The 23289-nt window shown below is 43.3% G+C and overlaps 1 protein-coding gene across 3 annotated transcripts; it reads right to left on the reverse strand.

The window, feature by feature from the left end:
- Positions 1–8836: 8836 nt before the first annotated feature.
- LOC311135658 (COP9 signalosome complex subunit 4-like) lies at positions 8837–17462 on the reverse strand. 3 transcript variants are annotated; one of them, XM_084169681.1, is made up of 10 exons: positions 17370–17458; positions 16705–16784; positions 16400–16551; positions 16113–16216; positions 15681–15985; positions 15152–15322; positions 14933–15048; positions 14367–14411; positions 11241–11325; positions 8837–10946 (listed from the first exon to the last, which is right to left on the reverse strand). In XM_084169681.1, exons 1-10 carry the CDS (start codon positions 17441–17443, stop codon positions 10813–10815), a joined length of 1266 nt encoding a protein of 421 aa, XP_084025807.1. In that variant the 5' UTR covers positions 17444–17458; the 3' UTR covers positions 8837–10812. The 3 variants fall into 3 exon arrangements, with proteins under 3 accessions (XP_084025807.1, XP_084025808.1, XP_084025809.1); XM_084169682.1 differs by lacking the exon at positions 14367–14411 and having other exon boundaries at positions 17370–17462; XM_084169683.1 differs by lacking the exon at positions 16705–16784 and having other exon boundaries at positions 17370–17449.
- Between the last annotated feature and the right edge of the window lie 5827 nt (positions 17463–23289).

Genomic DNA, 23289 nt, shown 5'->3' on the forward strand with positions numbered 1-23289 from the left:
TATTTACTAATGACATGCCACTGGCCTTGAGAAAAGCCAGTGTGTCTATGTATGCAGATGACTCAACACTATACAGCGAGTGAAATGACTGCAACACTTAACAAAGAGCTGCAGTCAGAATGGGTGTCAAGGAATAAGTTAGTCCTAAATATCTCAAAAACTAAAAGCATTGAATTTGGGACAAATCATTGACTAAACCCTAAACCTCAACTAAATCTTGTAATAAATAATGTGGAAATTGAGCAAGTTGAGGTGACTAAACTGCTTGGAGTAACACTGGATTGTAAACTGTCATGGTCAAAACATGTTGATACAACAGTAGCTAAGATGAGGAGAGGTTTGTCCATAATAATGCGCTGCTCTGCCTTTTTAACAACACTATCAACAAGGCAGGTCCTCTTTGTTGCACCTGGACTACTGTTCAGCCGTGTGGTCAGGTGCCACAAACAGGGACCTCGGAAAATTACAATTGGCTCAGAACAGGGCAGCACGGCTGGCCCTTAAAAGTACACAGAGAGCTAATATTAATAACATGCATGTAAATCTCTCATGGCTCAAAGTGGAGGAGAGATTGACTTCATCACTACTTGTTTTTGTAAGAAGTGTTGACATGCTGAATGCACCGAGGTGTCTGTTTAAACTACTAGAACACAGCTCGGACACCCATGCACACCCCACAAGACATGCCAACAAAGGTCTCTTCAAAATCCCCAAGTCAAGAGAAGACTATGGGAGACGCACAGTACTACATAGAGCCATGGCTACATGGAACTCTATTCCACATCAGGTAACTGATGCAAGCAGTAGAATCAGATTTTTAAAACAGATAAAAATACACCTTATGGAACAGTGGGGACTGTGAAGAGACACACACACAGGTACAGACACACATACACATGATAAGACTCTACACACACGTACACATGAATGTTGCATTGTAAATATGTGATAGTAGGGTAGTGGCCTGAGGGAACACACTTAATGTGTTGTGAAAAGTGTAATGAAATGTAATGTCATGTAATATTTTAAATTGTATATAACTGCCTTAATGTTGCTGGACCCCAGGAAGAGTATCTGCTGCCTTGGCAGGAACTAATGGGGAACCTTAATAAATACAAATACTCCCGGCAGGCCAAGTTATTCAGGAAATTCCGAGCGGCTATTCCTTGAGAACCTAACGCTTCAATATAGCACACATTCATCCAAAATATAAATCCAGCATCTTCAAAATGGTTTGATATTAAGAAGGTTTCCATCTAGCCTTTTTATGCGAGTAAAGTAGCCTACATGTCGGATAAAAAATGTCAAGACATCATGGGAAAGCATACAGTTGATTAGGCTACAGATGAAACAAGTTATGATGAACTTCACAGGGTGGTGAAAGTGCACAGTGATTAGGTTGACACTCCTTTCAATAAATATTGATGGTCTTATTCTGGTGGCATGATGATCGATGCTTGGCTGCCATTTGACCAATAAAAACAATCTCGCACTTTTGTCTATAGTAATATCATCATGTAGTAGGCTATACCTAAGCTGTAGCTGTTGGCTAGAGTGCACGTGCCCATACCAGAGTGGGCACATTCACTATAGCTACACAATATCACAATAAGTGACAGTAGGCCTACAGTTGAAAATGCGATGGAAACCCATTGAACTTAAATGGGAATTGAACCTCAAAAGTTATTTTTAAGTGCACTATGTATTTATGCACAGACTTTTATCTGCAACAAGTCAACTTGATGGAAACACAACTCTGATGGGAAAATTGAGTAGTGAATAGTAGTGAACCTCTTAACTATACTGAACAAAAATATCTACACAACATGTAAAGTGTTGGTGCCATGTTTCATGAGCTGAAATAAAAAATCCCAGAAATGTTCCATAAACACAACAAGCTTATTTCTCTCAAATGTTGTGCACAAATTTGTTTACATCCCTGTTAGTTTGCATTTCTCCTTTGCCAAGATAATCCATCCACCTGACAGGTGTGGAATTCAAGAAGTTGATTAAACAGCATGATCATTAATTACACAGGTGAATTGACTGATTTCCTTATGTGAACTGTAACTCAGTAAAATCTTTGAAATTGTTGCATGTTGTGTTTATATTTTTGTTCAGTATATTTGAACCCAGGGCTGACCACAACAGATAGAACCCAGACACTGAATGAGGTTACATAGCAGTACTAAAGTTTATAACATTATAAAGCCTGGAACCACATGGTGACCTATTGTATTGACTTATTTGTGAAGTACTATGTATACTACATATATATAAATTCTATATCTATGGTATATATCTACATTTCATTATCACAATCAGACAATTTTGGCACCAGTGGATTCATTACTTACACTGGCTGAAAGAAGGCTCCATTTGACTCTGCATTTCAATACAAACAAATGGAGTGATTTGAATGTTCTACCGTAGTAGAAGGCCCAGGACACAGTCACTGTAGTAGGGAGAGGTAACTTCTACTGATCACTATCACATGTACACAGTACACCCACAGTACCATATGCACGCAATACTGTCTATGCAAAGGTGTTCCTTATGTGAGCTGATGAGGACACTGTTGTGCAGTAAGTAACAAGGCAGTCTATGTAATTGTGTTGACACCAACGCTGTTAGTATCAGCCTCCTGTCCTTTCCAAATGCTGTGAGAACAAGTTTAATAAAGGTTAGATTCAGGTTTGATTGTGGCATTTGAGGTGGAAACACAGCACATTCTAGCAAACGACAAATTACCATATTCATTTGATGGTTCCTCGCTCTCATTGTCTCTCTATCTGTCCCCCCTCTCTCTCACCACCCCCCTCTCTCTCCTAGATTGTTATGGTTATTGGTGCTTCCCATGTCTGGGCTGCTCTATCGCCAGTGATATGAATGAGTGTTGTCTGTGTGGGCCTACCATGGCCATGCGCACCATGTACCGCACCATGTACCGCACCATGTACCGCACCAGATACAGTTCCTTTCCCTTAGCTTCTACTGTAACAGTCATACGCTGCTCTAGGTCTGTTATTCTGTCACATGAAACATTCTAACCAGATGGACAGGCTCTGATGTATGTATGATGAGGCACTCCCTGCCTCTCTCCTGTCCTGGACTAAGTGTCTTGTTTGGTTTGGTGTCCAGGGCTCCCTGTGTGGGGACTTCTGTGCCGTCTTGTGGTGTAGGCTGTGCTCTACCTGTCAGCTGAAGAGAGACATAGATCTACGGAAGGAGCAGGGGAAATTCTGACCTAAGGTACAACCACAAGTCTGATAATGTTTCACAGAGCAATACATTGAGTACCCGGTAGTTCTGTGGAAACTGTAGTGGCACCATACCTGATTACGTAGCCTTAGACCTACTGACACTTTAACCTTACTGTATAAAGTCATGTTTGACTACAAGTGTAAGACAGTGAGTAATTGTAGTACTTTGTGGTATGGTACATCCTCATACAGTAGAGTAGGTAAAGCGTTTTAAAGGCAAAAAAATTAAATAAGAAAGTGTGTCGTGGTATTCATGTCCTCTAGATGGCGTCAGAGACCTGAAGAAAAAGATCTGAGATCGAATTCCGGTATCCTAAATATGTTCTTACTTTTGAGTTATATTTTCTTGATGTAAGAAATACAAAGCAATAAGTGCTTTTTACTGACCGTAATTTGTTAATATGAACGCTATTGAAATGCTAAAATGTGACATACATTGTGGCTTGATTATTCAGTAATTCCTAGAAACTGTATATCATCAGTAAAATATATTCTGAGCAGTAATATAACTCCAACACACCTCAGGCCAGGGTGAAGCACTGTACACATGTTGGTTAACCTGGTAATGATTACTATAGGCCTACTAGCTACTCAGGGTTTGTCGAAGAGATAAAGTCAGTGATAAACTATGGAAACCACATGCTTGGACAGGATGAAGCTGTAGAGCCCATTAGAGATACATTTATCATTGACTTGTCAAACGGAGCCCTACCATGCAGGTCTGTTTGAAGTGTTCCCCTCTGTTATGTGTGATCTGTGTTCCACTGAAGTTATATACTCAATAAATACACAAGTAAACTGTTGTTTGTCCTTCTCCTGAATATTGCCTTGAAGGGACACCATAACAGCTAGCTGAATGAATCACCAGGGAGTGTGCTTGTAACAATAGAGACAAAACCAACCTGACCCAGAGAAATATTCAACATTGGTCTTCATAAGAGCTTGGATATCTGTGGTGCTACTGTTTGAGATTTTGTTTACAGACTAGAGCCAAAACTGTGTGTCACTGTTAATAGAACAGAAGGGGGACCAGAAATGAGGTCATTGAAGTTTCCCAAAACACTAATAGAGTATAGAGACATTTATTACTAGGAGAAACACACCATAGCGGACTACTGTAGTCGTCAGTATGCCTGGAAAAACAACTTTTCTCCTTCTTCTCATCATACCTTGCCTCTCAAGTAAGCATACTTCTTCACCATTGAAATGTACTTTTAGTATGTATTGTTAATGTTGTGTCACTACATCAATGCCAATGTTTTGTCCATCAGATGTGCAGGGGGCGAACTTTAAGAAGTTAATCTGTGAGGAAAGACAAAGCTCACAACATCTTTCCTTTAGCCGGCGTGCTACAACTATCCATCTGCTAGCCCCGGCCCGCTAGCACACGCAAGCCGTGGCCTCTTGCTCGCCAGTGCTGTAGCAGCCCCCGAACTACTTCCGAACTCTCCTATTGCTGTTCACCGGACCTTATGATAACTCAGCTATACAGCTGATGCCTGCTGGACTGTTCCTTTATACGGTACCGCATCCTGTTTATGTTTAGCCTCAGCCCAAACTTTGTCGCCATTACCAGCTGTTGTCTTAGCTCTCTCGAATAACACCTGTGATTGCTTTATGCGTCTCTCCCATGTCAATATGCCTTGCTTATTTCTGTTTCGGTTATTTCTTATTGTACTATTTCACTGTAGATCCCCCAGCCCAGCTCAACCTGCCTTAGATAGCTCCTTTGTCCCACCCCCCATACACGCGGAGACCGACTCAATCGGTGCCTCCAGTGATGCTATTTCTTTCATCATTACCCAACGCTTAGGTTTACTCATATCCTTCCATATCCTTGTCTGTACATAATGCCCTGAATCTATTCTACAGCGCCCGGAAATCTGCCCCTTTTTTCTCTGTACCCAACGCACTAGAAGACCAGTACTTAAAGCCTTTAGCCGTATCCTTATTCTACTCCTCCTCTGTTCATCTGGTGATGTTAACCCAGGCCCTGTAGCCCCCAGTATCACTCCAACTTCCCAGGCATTATCATTTGCTGACTTCTGTAACCATAAAAGCCTTGGTTTCTTGCACGTTAACATCCGAAGCCTCCTCCCTAAGTTTGAGTTATTCACTGTGTTAGCACACTCTGCCAACCCTGATGTTCTAGCAGTGTTTGAATCCTGGCTTAGGAAGGCCACCAAAAATTCAGACATTTCCATCCCCAACTACAACATTTTCCGTCTCGATAGAACTGCCAAAGGGGGTGGGGTTGCAATCTACTGTAGAGATAGCCTGCAGAGCTCTATCCTACTATACAGGTCTGTGCCCAAACAGTTTGAGCTTCTACTTCTAAAAATCCACCTTTCCAGAAATAAGTCTCTCACTGTTGCCGCTTGCTACAGACCCCCCTCAGCCCCGAGCTGTGCCCTGGACACCATATGTGAACTGATTGCCCCCCATCTATCCTCAGAGTTCGTACTGCTTGGTGACCTAAACTGGGATATGCTTAACACCCCGGCCAACCTACAATCTAAACTAGATGCCCTCAATCTCACACAAATTATCAACGAACCTACCAGGTACAACCCTAAATCTGTAAACATGGGCACCCTCATAGATATCATCCTGACAAATTTACCCTCTAAATACACTTCCGCTGTCTTCAACCAGGATCTCAGCGATCACTGCCTTATTGCCTGCGTCAGTAAAGGGTCCGCGGTCAAATGACCACCCCTCATCACTGTCAAACGCTCCCTAAAACACTTAAGCAAGCAGGCCTTTCTAATTGACCTGGCCCGGGTATCCTGGATGGATATTGACCTCATTCTGTCAGTAGAGGATGTCTGGTTGTTCTTTAAAAGTGCTTTCCTCTCAATCTTAAATAAGCATGCCCCATTCAAAAAATTCAGAACTAAGAACAGATATAGCCCCTGGTTCTCCTCAGACTTGACTGCCCTTGATCAGCACAAAAACATCCTGAGGCGTACTGCATTAGTATCGAACAGCCCCCGCGATATGTAACTTTTCAGGGAAGTCAGGAACCAATATACACAATCAGTTAGGAAAGCAAAGGCTAGCTTTTTCAAACAGAAATTTGCATCCTGTAGCCCTAACTCCAATTTCAACAAGCATTTTGCTACGGCTGGCCATGCTTTCCACCTGGCTACCACTACCCCGGCCACCAGCTCTGCACCCTCCGCTGCAACTTACCCCCCCCCCCACACACAAATTCAGACAGCTGATGTTCTGAAAGAGCTGAAAAATCTGGACCCCTACAAATCAGCTGGGCTAGACAATCTGGACCCTTTCTTTCTAAAAATTAGCCACCGAAATTGTCGCAACCCCTATTACTAGCCTGTTCAACCTCTCTTTCGTAATGTCTGAGATCCCCAAAGATTGGAAAGCTGCCGCGGTCATCCCCCTCTTCAAAGGGGGTGACACTCTAGATCCAAACTGTTACAGACCTATATCCATCCTGACCTGCCTTTCGAAAGTATTTGAAAGCCAAGTTAACAAACAGATCACCGACCATTTCGAATCCCACTGTACCTTCTCCGCTATGCAATCCGGTTTCCGAGCTGGTCATGGGTGCACCTCAGCCACGCTCAAGGTCCTAAACGATATTATAACCGCGATCGATAAAAGACAGTACTGCGCAGCCGTCTTCATCAACCTGGCCAAGGCTTTCGACTCTGTCAACCACCTCATTCTTATTGGCAGACTAAATAGCCTTGGTTTCTCTAATGACTGCCTCGCCTGGTTCACCAACTACTTCTCAGATAGAGTTCAATGTGTCAAATCGGAGGGCCTTTTGTCTGGACCTCTGGCTGTCTCTATGGGGGTGCCACAGGGTTCAATTCTCGGGCCGACCCTATTCTGTGTATATCAATGATGTCGCTCTTGCTGCTGGTGACGCTCGGATCCACCTCTATGTGGACGACACCATTTTGTATACATCTGGCCCGAGACACTGTGTTAACAAACCTCCAAACGAGCTTCAACGCCATACAACACTCCTTCCGTAGCCTCCAACTGCTCTTAAACACTAGTAAAACGAAATGCACGCTCTTCAACCGAACACTGCTGGCACCCGCCCACCCGACTAGAATCACTACTCTCGGCGGGTCTGACCTAGAGTATGTGGACAACTACAAATACCTAGGTGTCTGGTTAGACTGTAAACTCTCCTTCCAGACTCACATTAAGCATCTCCAATCAAAAGTTAGATCTAGAATCGGCTTCCTATTTCGCAACAAAGCCTCCTTCACACATGCTGCCAAACATGCCCTCGAAAAACTGACTATCCTACCGATCCTTGACTTCGGCGATGTCATTTACAAAATAGCCTCCAACACTCTACTCAGCAAATTGGATGTAGTCTATCACAGTGCCATCCGTTTTGTCACCAAAGCCCCATATACTACCCACCATTGTGACCTGTACACTCTTGTTGGCTGGCCCTCACTACATATTCGTCGCCAAACCCACTGGCTCCAGGTCATCTATAAATCACTGCTAGGCAAATCCCCGTCTTATCTTAGCTCACTGGTCACCATAGCAACACCCACCCGTACTCTGCGCTCCAGCAGGTATATCTCACTGGTCATCCTCAAAGCCAACACCTCCTTTGGCCGCCATTCCTTCCAGTTCTCTGCTAAAATCTCTGAAGCTGGAGACCATCTCCCTCACTAACTTTAAGCGTTAGTTGTCAGAGCAGCTTACCGATCACTGCACCTGTACGCAGCCATTCTGAAATTAGCCCACCCAACTACCTCATCCCCATATTGTTATTTATTTTGCACCCCAGTATCTCTATTTGCACATCATATTTTGCACATTTATCATTCCAGTGTTAATTACGAAATGGTAACTATTTTTGCACTATGGCCTATTTATTTATTGCCTTACCTCCATAACTTACTACATTCGCACACACTGTATATATATTTTCTGTTGTATTTTTGACTTTGTTTTGTTTACCCCATACGTAACTCTGTGTTGTTTTTATCGCACTGCTTTGCTTTATCTTGGCAGGTTGCAGTTGTAAATGAGAACTTGTTCTCAACTGGCTTACCTGGTTAAATAAAGGTTAAATAAAATAAAAATTCAGCAGCCTGGCTGTCCCTTTCACTTTGAGCCGGTGTATGGATCCAACGGAGTGAGTCACCAACGAGTGTGTACAACAAAGAAACACTATCAGTCATTGTTGTTATAAAACAAGTTGTTTGGATCCTGGATGCTGATTATAAAGAGGGACTGTAGATGGAAAAAGACATAGCTAAATCTAGTTGTAAAGCCTTATGTTTTACAACATGCAATTAATCACCCATAGGCTATGAGTATCTCTATCCTGCTGTATTCCAATCAAACTGGTGAGAGTACAATGTAATTTATACTGACAGGGTCGAAGTAAATTGCAATTCATATTTTCTCTTGCAGAGAAACCAGGAAGAAAATACTTATTGTCAAAGATGGACCTTGCTGAAGAAGTCGGACATGGCAAATTCAGCAGTATAAACCATGGCTGAAACACAAATTGTGATGAAAAAGAGCTGATTATTCAGAATAAATAAAAAATGTACGCTGACTTATTTTTAAAAACTTTTATTCATCTCTTTGTTGAAGTTGCACTCCAGGTCTGACAAAATGTTTCCAAACAAAATGTAACAAAATCGTTGTACAAGAATACAGCAACAAATGAAGTGTCGGTAGGCATTGCCTGTGTGTCTTTCACATTTCAAATTGAATCACTAAGACCTTCGTCGTGGGACATCAGTGTTTGCATTCTCTGGTTTGTATTACATTAAATCAAAGTATATATGCAACCACTGGTAACTTGATGAGCCTATGGATTCAAGTATCCATTTATTAGTCCTATAAAGATGAATGGTAAACTCAAAATATAATCCACAGCAGTCTTCTTCTGAGTAACATGCTAGAGAACCAACAGATTGGAACTTGTCTCACACTTAAATGGGCGAGAGACAGTGAGAGAGAGGGAAATAGAATGTGGGATGGAGTGGGCAGTGTTTCCCCTACCACTACTAAGGTGGGGCGCACGGCTAAGCTCTATTAACACCCTGCCAAAATACATCAGAATTTGGCTTCAGCTGGTTTCAACTGAACAATTTCGTGTGTGCAGTCTACAGTACAGTTCGATCTTGCAAACCTTCGCACTTAGCCCAGCCACCCAGCCAAAATCTCTAAGGTAAACACTTAGGGGCTTCGTCCAAAATGGTACCCTCCATAGTGAATAGGGAGTAGGGTGCCATGTGAGATGTGCCATGGTGTGTGGGGTATTCCAGGCCAGGTGTGCCCTGGTGTGGGGGGTCATGTGGGATGTTCCAGGCCAGGGGGTGTGCCCTGGTGTGGGGGGTCATGTGGGATGTTCCAGGCCAGGGGGTGTGCCCTGGTGTGGGGGGTCATGTGGGATGTTCCGGGCCAGGGGGTGTGCCCTGGTGTGGGGGGTCATGTGGGATGTTCCGGGCCAGGGGGTGTGCCCTGGTGTGGGGGGTCATGTGGGATGTTCCAGGCCAGGGGGTGTGCCCTGGTGTGGGGGGTCATGTGGGATGTTCCGGGCCAGGGGGTGTGCCCTGGTGTGGGGGGTCATGTGGGATGTTCCGGGCCAGGGGGTGTGCCCTGGTGTGGGGGGTCATGTGGGATGTTCCGGGCCAGGGGGTGTGCCCTGGTGTGGGGGGTCATGTGGGATGTTCCGGGCCAGGGGGTGTGCCCTGGTGTGGGGGGTCATGTGGGATGTTCCGGGCCAGGGGGTGTGCCCTGGTGTGGGGGGTCATGTGGGATGTTCCGGGCCAGGGGGTGTGCCCTGGTGTGGGGGGTCATGTGGGATGTTCCGGGCCAGGGGGTGTGCCCTGGTGTGGGGGGTCATGTGGGATGTTCCGGGCCAGGGGGTGTGCCCTGGTGTGGGGGGTCATGTGGGATGTTCCGGGCCAGGGGGTGTGCCCTGGTGTGGGGGGTCATGTGGGATGTTCCGGGCCAGGGGGTGTGCCCTGGTGTGGGGGGTCATGTGGGATGTTCCGGGCCAGGGGGTGTGCCCTGGTGTGGGGGGTCATGTGGGATGTTCCGGGCCAGGGGGTGTGCCCTGGTGTGGGGGGTCATGTGGGATGTTCCGGGCCAGGGGGTGTGCCCTGGTGTGGGGGGTCATGTGGGATGTTCCGGGCCAGGGGGTGTGCCCTGGTGTGGGGGGTCATGTGGGATGTTCCGGGCCAGGGGGTGTGCCCTGGTGTGGGGGGTCATGTGGGATGTTCCGGGCCAGGGGGTGTGCCCTGGTGTGGGGGGTCATGTGGGATGTTCCGGGCCAGGGGGTGTGCCCTGGTGTGGGGGGTCATGTGGGATGTTCCGGGCCAGGGGGTGTGCCCTGGTGTGGGGGGTCATGTGGGATGTTCCGGGCCAGGGGGTGTGCCCTGGTGTGGGGGGTCATGTGGGATGTTCCGGGCCAGGGGGTGTGCCCTGGTGTGGGGGGTCATGTGGGATGTTCCGGGCCAGGGGGTGTGCCCTGGTGTGGGGGGTCATGTGGGATGTTCCGGGCCAGGGGGTATCAGTCAGTCTACTGGGTCATCTGAGCTTCCATGGCCTGGGCTGTCCACTCAGGAGCAGCAGCAGTGATCTTCTCCAGCAGGTTGTTCACCTGAAAACATAGAGACTGGATCTGCTTGTCCCAGGTGGGCAGGGGCTCCCGTGCTGAGAGACGGTGAGCAATGGAGAAAGAGGGAGCAAGAGAGAGGGTTAGTATCTTATTGAAAAGGAATAACAACACAATAATGTTTTAATAATAAAAAATTTAAAAAAGAGCCTAGGATTACATTAGCTAGAAAAGCAGAAACTTAAAAAGGAACCATGGAATCTTGTGCTGACAGAAAGTAACCAGGCCCTAGCCTAGAGAGAGGCATTTCATCCTCCTAGAGCTAACTGGGCAGAGGGCATAGCCTTCTGTAAATAGAGGAGTCTGGGCACAGCTAACTCCTAACTACTCACTCTCAAAGTGGACGATTCCGTCTATCTGGTCGATAAAGCCGTTCATGCGTCCCTCTGTGATCATCTGGGAGGCGATCTTCTCAGCCTGGGAACAGACACACAGGGACAGTTCACTGGCATCGCCCTGGCACACTCACACTACCAACTACTGCATAGGAACATGTCTGCAACAAGTTAATAGAACAGCCCTGGCCAGAAACAACCCTAGCCCCTTGCCCCTTAGCCATATTGCTTAGCGCAGTGGTTCTCAACTGGTTTTGCTTCGGGCCCCGTGTAGCTCAGTTGGTAGAGCATGACGCTTGCAACACCAGGGGGGGCCAGTATGAAAAATGTATGCACTCACTAACTGTAAGTCGCTCTGGATAAGAGCGTCTGCTAAATTACTAAAATGTAAAATGAACCAGGTTGTCTCAGTCGTGACCCAATATTCAAATCACAATTTTTTGGGGCCAAAATGCAATCTGAAAACAAAAATGTTATGCTATATTGGGGAACAACATTCCCACCTTTTTCGTTGTCAATAAAACAAATATATAATTGAATCTAAAAATTGAATTAATGTAGGTTCATGATCATTTCTACACACTTTCTACCTGGTTGTAGTTTTGTTTCTTTACTCAGACACCAGTGACCCATCGACCCAAATTTGGCTCGCAACCCACCAGTTGAGAATCGCTGGCTTATCATACAATCCTTTCAGATCCTCATGAAGTGGGTAGGGGTTACCGGTAGATGCTAGGGGTTGTTTCTGGATCAGGCCAGTGAAACATGGTCAGATTCATTTCAGGCCAATACGAGTATGAAGTGTTGTTAGGTGCTAGTTAGTCTGTGTACATTACTGTAAAACTTCACCACAATACAGCCAACATGTACAGGTAACTGCCAAAATAAAGGAAACATTTGAATAAATTAAGCATACTGAACAAAAATAAACATAACATGCAACAATTTCAACGATTTTACTGAGTTACAGTTCATATAAGGAAATCAGTCAATTAAAATAAATTCATTAGGCCCTAATCTATGGTTTTCACGACTGGGCAGGGGAGCAGCCATGGGTGGGTCTGGGAGGGCATAGGCCCACCCAATGGGGAGCCAGGCCCTGCCAATCAGAATGAGTTTTCCCCCACAAAACTGGCTTTATTACAGACAGAAATACTCCTCAGTTTCATCAGCTGTCCGGGTGGCTTGTCTCAGACGATCGCATAGGTGAAGAAGCCGAAAGTAGAGGTCCTGGTCTTGGGTGGTTACACGTGGTCTGCGGTTGTGAGGCCGGTCGGACATACTGCCAAATTCTCTAAAACGACGTTGGAGGCGGCTTATGTGGCCTTTTATTGTCCCCAGCACAAGGCACACCTGCGTAATGATCATGCTGTTTAATCAGCTTCTTGATATGCCACACCTGTCAGGTGGATGGATTATCTTGTTAAGGAGAAATGCTCACTAACAGGGATGTAAACAAATTTGTGCACAACATTTGAGAGAAATACGCTTTTTGTGCCTTTGGAAAATTTCTGGGATCTTTTATTTCAGCTCATGAAACATGGGACCAAAACTTTACATGTTGCGTTTATATTTTTGTTCAGTATACAGTACCAGTCAAATCCCTGGACACAACTACTCATTCCAGGGTTTTTCTTTATTTTTACTATTTACTACATTGTAGAATAATAGTGAAGACATCAAAACTATGAAATAACACATATGGAATCATGTAGTAACCAAAAAAGTGTTAAACAAATCAAAATGGCAAGAGTGTGCAAAGCTGTCATCAAGGCAAAGAGTGGCGACTTTGAAGAATCTCAAATATATTTTGATTTGTTTAACACTTTTTTGGTTACTACATGATTATTCTAATGTAGAAAATAGTAAAAATAAAGAAAAACCCTTGAATGAGTAGGTGTGTCCAAACTTTCGACTGGTACTGTATATTTAAAGCAGGTGTTTCCACACGTATGTTTCCTGAGTTAATTAAGAAATGAACATCCCATCATGCTTAGGGTGTATAAAAATGCCCAGTTGCCCATTGTTTTACCATGGCTAGAAGAAGAGATCTCAGTGACTTTGAAAGATTGGTCTCAAAGGAGCATAGGGGGTTTAAAGGGTATGTGTCTCAATCACCAGATCTCAATCCAATAGAATAGTTATGGGAGATTCTGGAGCGGTGCCTGAGACAGTGTTTTCCACCACCATCAACAAAACACCAAATGATGGAATTTCTTGTGGAAGAATGTTCTCGGATCCCTCCAATAGAGTTCCAGACACTTATAGAATCTATGCTAAGGTAAATTGAAGCTGTTCTGGCCCAACACCCTATTAAGACCTTTTATGTTGTTGTTTACTTTATTTTGGCAGTTACCTGTATGTGTCAGCAGTAAAGGTATGCATTACCTACAAATTCATGTATTTTGGTCTCACCCAGCCCAATGGAGAAATGTAGTATAGCGTCTCACTCCCGTTATAATTGACTAACTCCATCCCACTTTTCAATTCAATATGTACACCAAGTCCACTGTAACTAGACATGCCGTTCACATTCTTTCAACAACAAATATCTCATAGGTTTACTCCTTATATGGACGTTGTAGCCTAGTGCATTAACACATAAACCAATGAGTAGTTCACATAGCTAGCTCTACAATATTTTCAATTCAGCACAGTTGAAAAAGTAATACTGGGGAGAATAGCGACAGAAACGTTCTGTACTAGAAACACATACTGTGGGATATAAGATAGGCATGCGATGAATGACTGGGTAATAAGAATAACCGAAATATTAAAATAGGGCTCTACATTTTCACATGGTTATGAGTACTGTATCCCCAATCCCATTATCTGAAGTAGCCTAGTTCCTTAAATATGACACAATATGAGTCTTTAGAATGACAAGGACACCCTTTACGTTAACAAAAACATCAGCTTTGAGCACTTGAGATGAACAATAGGAGACTACCGGTATTATAAGGGGAGTGCACATTCCGCTCCTGTTCCCTCTGTCTTCAACCGAGAAATTGAGAGAGAGAGAGAGCGACAGAGCCAAATAAGGCTTTTATTTCACTGTATTTTAGTTCTGCATTTTTGGTTTCACACCTCATTCATTAGTAAAGTAGTGATTTTGTACCCTACCAGACTGCATCTGTAACCAGGGACCTCACCATGGAGATAATCGTCCTGCACAACAACATATATATTCAAAATTCAAGCCTTCTATGTAATGTTGCTGCTTTTAAAACTCACACTTCAACTTTCATAATAACAGACCTCAAAATATTATTGCGTTTATATTTTGGGATAAATACTGTATGTCTGTGAAAATCCCATAAAATATATATATATATATATATATATATATTTTTTTTTTACTTCAACCTCCCATACTAAAGGTTTTGGTTACGCCCTCAAACACTACATTAATCATAAATTACATCCCTAACATCTTTCCCTGAAAAGTGATTTTCTCCATCAGATAGTTAATGTCTTGAGGAATAAGATGATATGCCTACAGGCAAACTGTCACTCTTGGTAACAAATGAAAGAATAGTTTAAAACGGGCCTGATTTTCACCATTTACAAATACAATAAGTCACGGAACGCATTACCAAAACCCTAGACCTACCTACCTACACCCCTCCGGAAAAAAACGTACGCCTGTGAAAGTACTGTTGGGTCTTGTACGTTGAAATCCATCTTACCTTAGCGGGAGGGATCTCCAGAAGCGCCCCCAGCTCTTCAAACGTGATGTTGTTGTAAAGTTTGCTAGCAGACAGTAGGTTGTGTTCAATAACGGCTCTGTCCAATATGCTGGAGCCTAGAAACAGAAGCCCACAGTAATGCAGCTGAGCATATTTTCTTATTACACAATCAATGAAATAACTAAGGACTATGGAGAGAGGCTGAGGTGGGAGACTGACCATCCCCCGTGGTGGCTTTCTGGTGGGGCATGAGCATGGCAGCAAACTCCTGCAACTGGTTCCCCCTGATTATGCGGTCCAGGTACATCTTCTCTAGGATGCCGTAGGCCGCCAGCTGCTGACAGCGCTCGTCTTTAAACAGGGTAGCTAACATACGGGAGCGCTGCTGGCCTGGAGAAAGAGAGGAGAGAGGGAAAGAGAGAGGATAGAGAGAGGATAAAAGAGAGGATAGAGAGAGGATAAAAGAGAGGATAGAGAGAGGAGAGGGAGAGAGAGAGGAGAGAGAGGATAGAGAGAGGGAGGAGAGAGAGATGATAGAGAGAGGAGAGAGGGAGGAGAGAGAGAGGTCGAGAAGGGAAAAGGAAGAGGGAGATTGAACTTTACTGTTACTACCTTGCAGTCTAAATACAGTGCAACAAAAAACTGGAGCCAAAAAAGTAATGACACAGTTAGAGTGGCTTTGACTACACGCCTTTCACGATGTCGTGACAGACAATAGACAAACCAATGTAATAACAGTGTCAGGTACCTGCTGATGCCAGGATGGTGCAGTGGAGAGCGTGTTTCAGGGCCTCTAGACGCTCGGTCTCATGGACGATGGACTTGTAGGAGAGCTCGTTGTACCTCTGAGCCGCCTCAATAAACTTCCTCCTGTAGTCCAGCACTCTGGCGTAGCACACTTTGTAGTGTACCTGTAGCTGTTCGTTGGTGGACTCGTTCTGGAGCAGAGAGGCTCTGTTGATGTAGGCCTCGGCCTGAACAGGGTCATCATCCTCCAGGTACAGACGGGCAATCTTCAGGTACGTGTCCAACTTATAGTCTACATTGTACTGCCTGAACAAGAGGACAAGAGGGTTGATTAGTTGAATCAGACGTGTTAGTGCTCAGCTAGAACCAAATTGTACACTCCCGGCGGATCGCCCAGCAATAGATTGGGAAACACTGGACTAAATTGACTTACTTCTGTCCTGTCTCCAGAGGAATGCCCACTAGAACCTGAGCAGCGTTTCTCCAGTCCTCCTCCTTCTCATAGATGGTGGATAAGTGCTGTCTGATGGAGGCCACCTGGGGGTAGACATGGGATTTAGACATAGGGTAGACATTTGTATTATTTATTTCAAACCAGTGTCTAGGCTAGATCTGGGAAACCAGGTGTGTGCACTGTGCACTTGGTGAGCAATCAAGTGCCAGACAAAAGGTCAAACCAGCAGATACTCAGGCCCCCGAGGAAATGATTACAGTACTCACCTGTTCTTCAAATGAGATGACCCTGGGCTGTATCTTCTCTAGTGTGAAGTGGTAAACTGACTTGGCTGTGCTGTCAGGAAGACTGGGTATGTTTGTGCAGAAGTCTGTCAGCAGCTGTCTAGAGATCACTAAGCTGACGTTCTCATTGACCACTGCAGGACAGGAGAGTATTACAGTTAGAAAGGATTTACAGTAATGTGATTTATGAGTAATGATTGTACAAAGGAAAAGGGGGACTTTATGTAACAGGTTAGTAAATGGTAAGCAGGACTTATTCTATCCTTTACTTTATACAGGATACGTACTTGCTTCAACGAATGCTTTTAATGATTCCAATTGTTCTGCATCTGTGAATTGGATGGCCTTCTCAAGAATCTGTCGATATCTACAATTGATAAAACAAGGGGTGTATTAGCTAGCTAGCTATCTTAAATGAGAAATTATATTCATGACTTAAGAATTGACAATTATTTTCACTAAGGCACTTTCTGAAATGACAATGGAAATGGAATAGCAAGCCTGCAATACCAAATGCAAATCAATACACACATCAAATCAAAAGCCAACTACAGTTAGCTAGCTAAATGGGTTAGCTATCTTAAGCTAGCTAGCTACATTACTAAAAGCCATAGCTAGCTGACGTTAATAAAATTAACTGTAGCTAATCGACCAGTGCACACTGTTGACAACACAATACATTTGGCAATACTTTTATCCACAGACACTGTCTAGCTAGCTAGCTAACTAATATTAGCTAACATACCGGTAGTTAGCTACATACCGGTAAAACGTCTAACTACCTATGCTAGCCGCAGTGTGATGCTAATAGCTGTTGCTAGCTAGCTAGCTAGCTAGCATCGGCGGGCTGCTCATTGACATATTTATAATTAACTGTAAACATGACACTCAGGTCTAAAGTAATGTATATCTCCATGCATATATATTTTCATCCATTTTGGCCAATACATACTTTCCAGCGAGATCTTTGTGAGATCCGCTTGAATTCATAAGCTGTGCAAGCTCCTGTCTCACTCCAGTCGCCATTTTCTCCGACGAAGTGTCAACAACTAGAATTCTCAGCCGACAAGAGGGTATGCTGCCCACCCTACACAGGGAACGCCTAGAAGGTCCTCCAAGACTAGTAACAGATCTGTACAGCTCTCATGTTGGTCTCTAAAACTGAGTTTAGTTTGCTCTTTAGACTTTTCTGATATTACTATGAGACATTTTAATATTTGACTGTAACAGTGCAACTTCTAACAAAGTTTTACTGAATAAAAAGTTATTTTTCACGTCTGTATTTTCCAAAGAATTAGACGCCTTTTCTTCTTCTTCGATTAAGTTTAACAGCGGTTGGCATCCAATAAATGTTGCATTACCGCCACCTACTAGACTGGAGTATAACTCCCTTATACTTCGCTTTAAAAAATAAAATAAAAATACCACAAATACCCTACCATCTAACACTACACTCAAAAAAAATAAAAAAAATAATAACTACCATACTCCACTATTTAAATATATTTATTCCTACTTCAGGCCAACAGCCTGCAGGGATGCGACACCACCACTTAACTTACGTTCCATCCCTGCAGTACAGTTCATAACCATTGTTATAAATGCCAAAAATCGAATCTTACTGAAACATATATCACTTGTTGGTTTATCCCTCTGTACTGGTACAGATCTACTACTCACACCATTCCTCTCAGGATCCCTCCCCCTTGACCCATCTTCCTCTACTTTCTTCACTGCCTCAGCATATGACAACTTCTGCACTACTCTAACCCTGGAAACCTCAACCTGCCTCTCTCGCACCGGACATTTCGGATCCCCAGCCCCATGGGCACCCCTACAATTAACACATATCACTACTTTCCCCAATGCTACACATTCCTTTGTCTCATGCCCTTCTGCACACTTCTCACACCTAGGAACCTCCCTCCTACATACTGCTGCCACATACCCATAATCTTGACACCTGTAACAACGTAACGTATTCGGCACAAAAGCTTGTACCGGATAACTTATATATCCTCACATCACTTTGTCGGGCAAAGTCTCAACATCAAAATTCAAAAGAACAGACAACGACTCTTCTGTTTCTCCACTCACGCCACCCTGTCTGCATCGCACCAAACGACGAGCATCACAAAAACGGGGAATCTTCCCCTTCAGTTGGTCAGCTTTCACATTTACCGCTACCGCAGTAATCACGCATTCCAATGGCGCCCTTTTCTTGAGAGCAAAACAATTCACATTTCTTGCCCCCATTTGTTTAACACGGAGCGCCTGCTCCCTCTGACCAGCAGAAACACAAACAATTATCACCAGACCACTTCTGGTTACCCTCACTGATTTCACAGCACCCAACTCTGTTTTCACCAACCCTGAAACCACAAATGGATCAGCCAAAAGGCAAGGGTCCACTTTTTCCAAAAACTTCACTCCTACTGTCACAGACTCATCTTTATCCTGACCCTCGGTGCAAACCTCGGGCTCCGAGAACTTCACCACAGCTACCACCTCCAATACTTTGCCCTCATTCACTTCCATTTCTCCCCCTGTCTTCAACTCACTCTGTTTACACTTTCTACCATTCTTCTTTAACAAACCATCTCCCTTTTCCCGCCATTTTTAACCGACTCAAGTTCACCCTCTTCCTCCCTCTCTCTCTTAGACCTCCTCTGCCTCTCTTTTTCCTTCCATTCCTCCTCCGTATTCCAAGTATAAGTCTCCTTATGATAGTACTGCACTTCTCCTGACATACATCAAGTTCTTGCCTTGTCTAGGGACGACATTTCTCCTCCGACTCCCCCTACTCTTCCAATTTCCCCCACGTCCAATATGATAAATTGTACTGATTTCTTTGTCATGTAGACCCTCAAACACTGAAGTCAGACATGTTTGTTTTCATGTGACGCGACTCAATCCCACTATGACCTACCTAATTGGACTCCTGTGCCTTGTCACATTTTTTATGCTTTGGCAGCTGTCATTATTTTCTCATGTTAACACAGGTGTGATTTAACACAACACACCTTAGATGTAGCCCATACAGTACCTGAACAACTAAATGGCAGACATGAGAAAAGAATGACTGCATGCCAAAACATAAACAATGTGACAAGGCACAACAAGAGTCTAATTGCCAGCTGAAAGGTAAAAGGTTAGCTCTTAGGTTATGTCCCAAATGGTACCCTATTCCCTATGTAGTACACTACTTTTGACCAGGTCAAAAGCAGTGCACTTTATAGAGAATAGAGTTCTATTTGGGACAGACCCTTAGATCAAATCAAATCAAATCGAATCAAAATGTATTTGTCACATGCGCTGAATACAACCGTGAAATGCTTACTTACAAGCCCTTAACCAACAATGCAGTTTTAAGTTAAGAAAATATTTACTAAATACATTTTAAAAAAGTAACACAATATAATAACAATACCGAGCCTATATACAGGGGGTACCGGTACCGAGTCAATGTGCGGGGCTACAGGTTGGTTGTGGTAATTGAGGTAATATGTACATGTAGGTAGGGGTAAAGTGACTATGCATAGATAATAAACAGCGTGTAGCAGCAGCGTAAAAAAAGGGGGGGGGGGGGGGGGGGGGGGGTCAATGCAAATAGTCTGGGTAGCCATTTGATTAACTGTTCAGCAGTCTTATGGCTTGGGGGTAGAAGCTGTTAAGGAGCCTTTTGGACCTAGACTTCGCACTCCGGTACCGCTTGCTGTGCGGTAGCAGAGAGAACAGTCTATGACTTGGGTAGTTGAAGTCCTTGAAAATGTTTAGGGCCTTCCTTAGATGAAGTAGAACAAATGAGGGGCATCTATGGACAATATCATCATCATCATCATCATCATCATCATCATCTATCATCATCATCATAATTCATAATGCCTCAGGAAGGGTCATATTTTTTAACAAGAACACATGTATTGCATTACAGTATACAGTGCACTTGACTAGCAACAACAATAGTTTGAATTTGACCAAAGCATCTTCCAGGTGTTCTTTCTGTGAAAATGTCTTGTTGCATTTCAGCAGAATACTGATTTAAAAAAAAATTCACATCTACATTTGAACACCCTCCTCATTCCCTGTATTGTCTGTGTTTTCTAAAGAAACGTTGCATACTAGTATGGACGGACAAAATACATGCCTATGTGAACCCTATGTGCCCTGGTCAAAGGTTTTTCACTATATAAAGGGAATAGGGTGCCTGCCTGTATATAGCCTCATTATGTTTATTTTATTGTGTTATGTTATTGTGTTACTGTTGTCTTTGTTCATTTTTATACTTTTTAACTGCATTTTGGGGAAAGGGCTCTTAAGTAAGCATTTCACTGTAAAGTCTACACTTGTGGTATTCGGCGCATGTGACAAATACAATTTGTTTTGATTTGAGACGCGGCCCATCTCTTTATCTCTGTCACAGTAGCAGTGTGGTACAGAGAGCCTGGAAGACCATGAGGACAGAGGCCCCAGGGCCCCAGCCTGGGAACGTTAAAGATGGTGTTTAGCCTATACCGAATTCAGTGTTTTGAGATTTAATCAATTACATTAAGACTACTGTATGTATGTACATGTTGTTACATCAGTGGTTAAATGTGACCAAATAAGTAATGATTGATTTATATTCAAAATCGTTGTTTTTGTGAACTGTACAGCCTTGCTGATCTACAGGTAACTGGCAAAATAAAGGAAACACCAGCATAAAGGGCCTTAATAGCGCGTTGGGCAACATGAGCCGCCAGAACAGCTTCAATGCTCCTTTGAGACCCCTCTTTCAAAGTCACTGAGATCTCTTCTTGTAGCCATGGTAGCCAAATTGAAAATAATGGGCAACTGTGCATTTTTATACATGAGCCTAAGCATGATGGGATGTTAATTACTTAATTAACTACGAAACCACACTTGTGCCGAAGCACCAGGTTACCCCGGTGGGAGGACTTTGCACAGGCTAAAAATGTTTATTTGTCACATGTGCCGTAAACAACAAGTGTAGACTAACAGTGAAATGCTTAATTACGGGCCCTTCCCAACAATGCACAAAGACCAATTGAGAAATAATAGAAAAATAATAACTCATGTAATAAATACACAACGAGTAATGATAACTTGGCTATATACACCGGGTACCAGTACCGAGTCAAAAATCAAATCAAATTGTATTCGTCACATGCTTCGTAAACAACAGGTGTAGACTAACAGTGAAATACTGTACTTTCTTACGGGCCCTTCGCAACAATGCAGATAGAAAGAAAATAGAGAAATAATAGAAAAGTAATAACACGTAATAATAAATTGTATAATAAATACACAATGAGTAACGATAACTTCGCTATATACACGGGGTAGCGGTACCAAGTCGATGTGCTGGGGTACGTGGTAATTGAGGTAGATATGTACATATAACTAGGAATAGGGTGACTATGCAACAGGATAGCTAATAAACAGTAGCAGCAGCGTATGTGATGAGTCAAAAAAGTTAGTGCAAAAAGGGTAAATGCAGATAGTCCGGGTAGCTATTTGGTTAACTATTTAACTAACTATTTAGCAGTAATATGACTTGGGGGTAGAAGCAATTTATAGTCCTGTTAGTTCCAGACATGGTGCATTGGTACTGCTTGCCGTGCGGTGGCAGAGAGAACAGTCTATGACTTGGGTGGCTGGAGTCTTTGATCATTTTTAGAGCCTTCCTCTGACACTGCCTGGTATAGAGGTCCTGGATGGCAGGGAGCTCGGCCCCAGTGATGTACAGGGCCGTACGCACTACATTCTGTAACGCCTTGTAGTCGTATGCCAAGCAGTTGCCATACCAAGCGGTGATGCAGCTAGTCAAGATGCTCTCAATGGTGTAGCTGTATAACTTTTTGAGGATCTGAGAGCCCATGCCTAATCTTTTCAGCCTCCTGAAGGGGAAAGAGGCGTTGTTGTACCTTCTTCAAGATTGTGTGGGTGTGTGTGGACGATGATAATTCCTTAGTGATGTGGACACTGAGGAATTTGTTAATTATACGACCACCCTACCTTAAATTATTGGGCTGGAGTTACTGTAATTATGTATTCCGTACTGTCTAATTAGCATATTAACTCACAATTTGCATAATACGCATATTCATTTAATACATTTTACTTGTATATGAATCATCTCTATGTTGTACATCAGCCCTGAAGATGTCATAACAATATGACCACCCTATCTGGAAATATTGGACAAAAAGTGTTGAATTTAAGATTACAGACAGGTGATTAGGTGCCTTATTGATAACGGATTATCATTGACCTGTCTGCAACCTTTTTGACCTTTTCCGATCACTTCAAAAATAATCTCAGCAATGGTAAATCCTATCCACATGAAATAAAGTGTTCCGTGTTCCCGAGAAACTGCTCTATAACATGGAATACAAAGTATCCCACTGGGCCCACTGGGCACACACTGGTTGAATCAATGTTTTTTTCATGTCAGTTAAATGACGTTGAACCAACGTGGAATAGACCTTGTACTATTTTCTACATTGTAGAATAAGGGTGGCTATTTGAAGATTCTGAAATATAAAATATACTTTGATTTGTTTAACACTTTTTTGTTTACTACATGATTCCATATGTGTTATTTCATAGTTTTGATGTCTTCACTATTATTGTACAATGTAAAAAATAGTAAAAATAAAGAAAACACCTTGAATGAGTAGGTGTGTCCAAACTTTTGACTGGTAGTGTATATAAACCCTGAATTGCTGATGTTATGTTTTGGCTTTGGAGCCAACAGCACTCCCTAGTAAGAGCAGTTCATGTTTCAAGGACAAAAATTATACTTACATATTTTCTATTTTTTTTTTCATGTTTAGCTCACATAATATCATTTAAAAGTATGCATTAAG

This window comes from Coregonus lavaretus (assembly GCF_964263955.1).
Source record: "Coregonus lavaretus genome assembly, chromosome: 10".
NCBI classification, from domain to species: Eukaryota; Metazoa; Chordata; class Actinopteri; order Salmoniformes; family Salmonidae; genus Coregonus; species Coregonus lavaretus.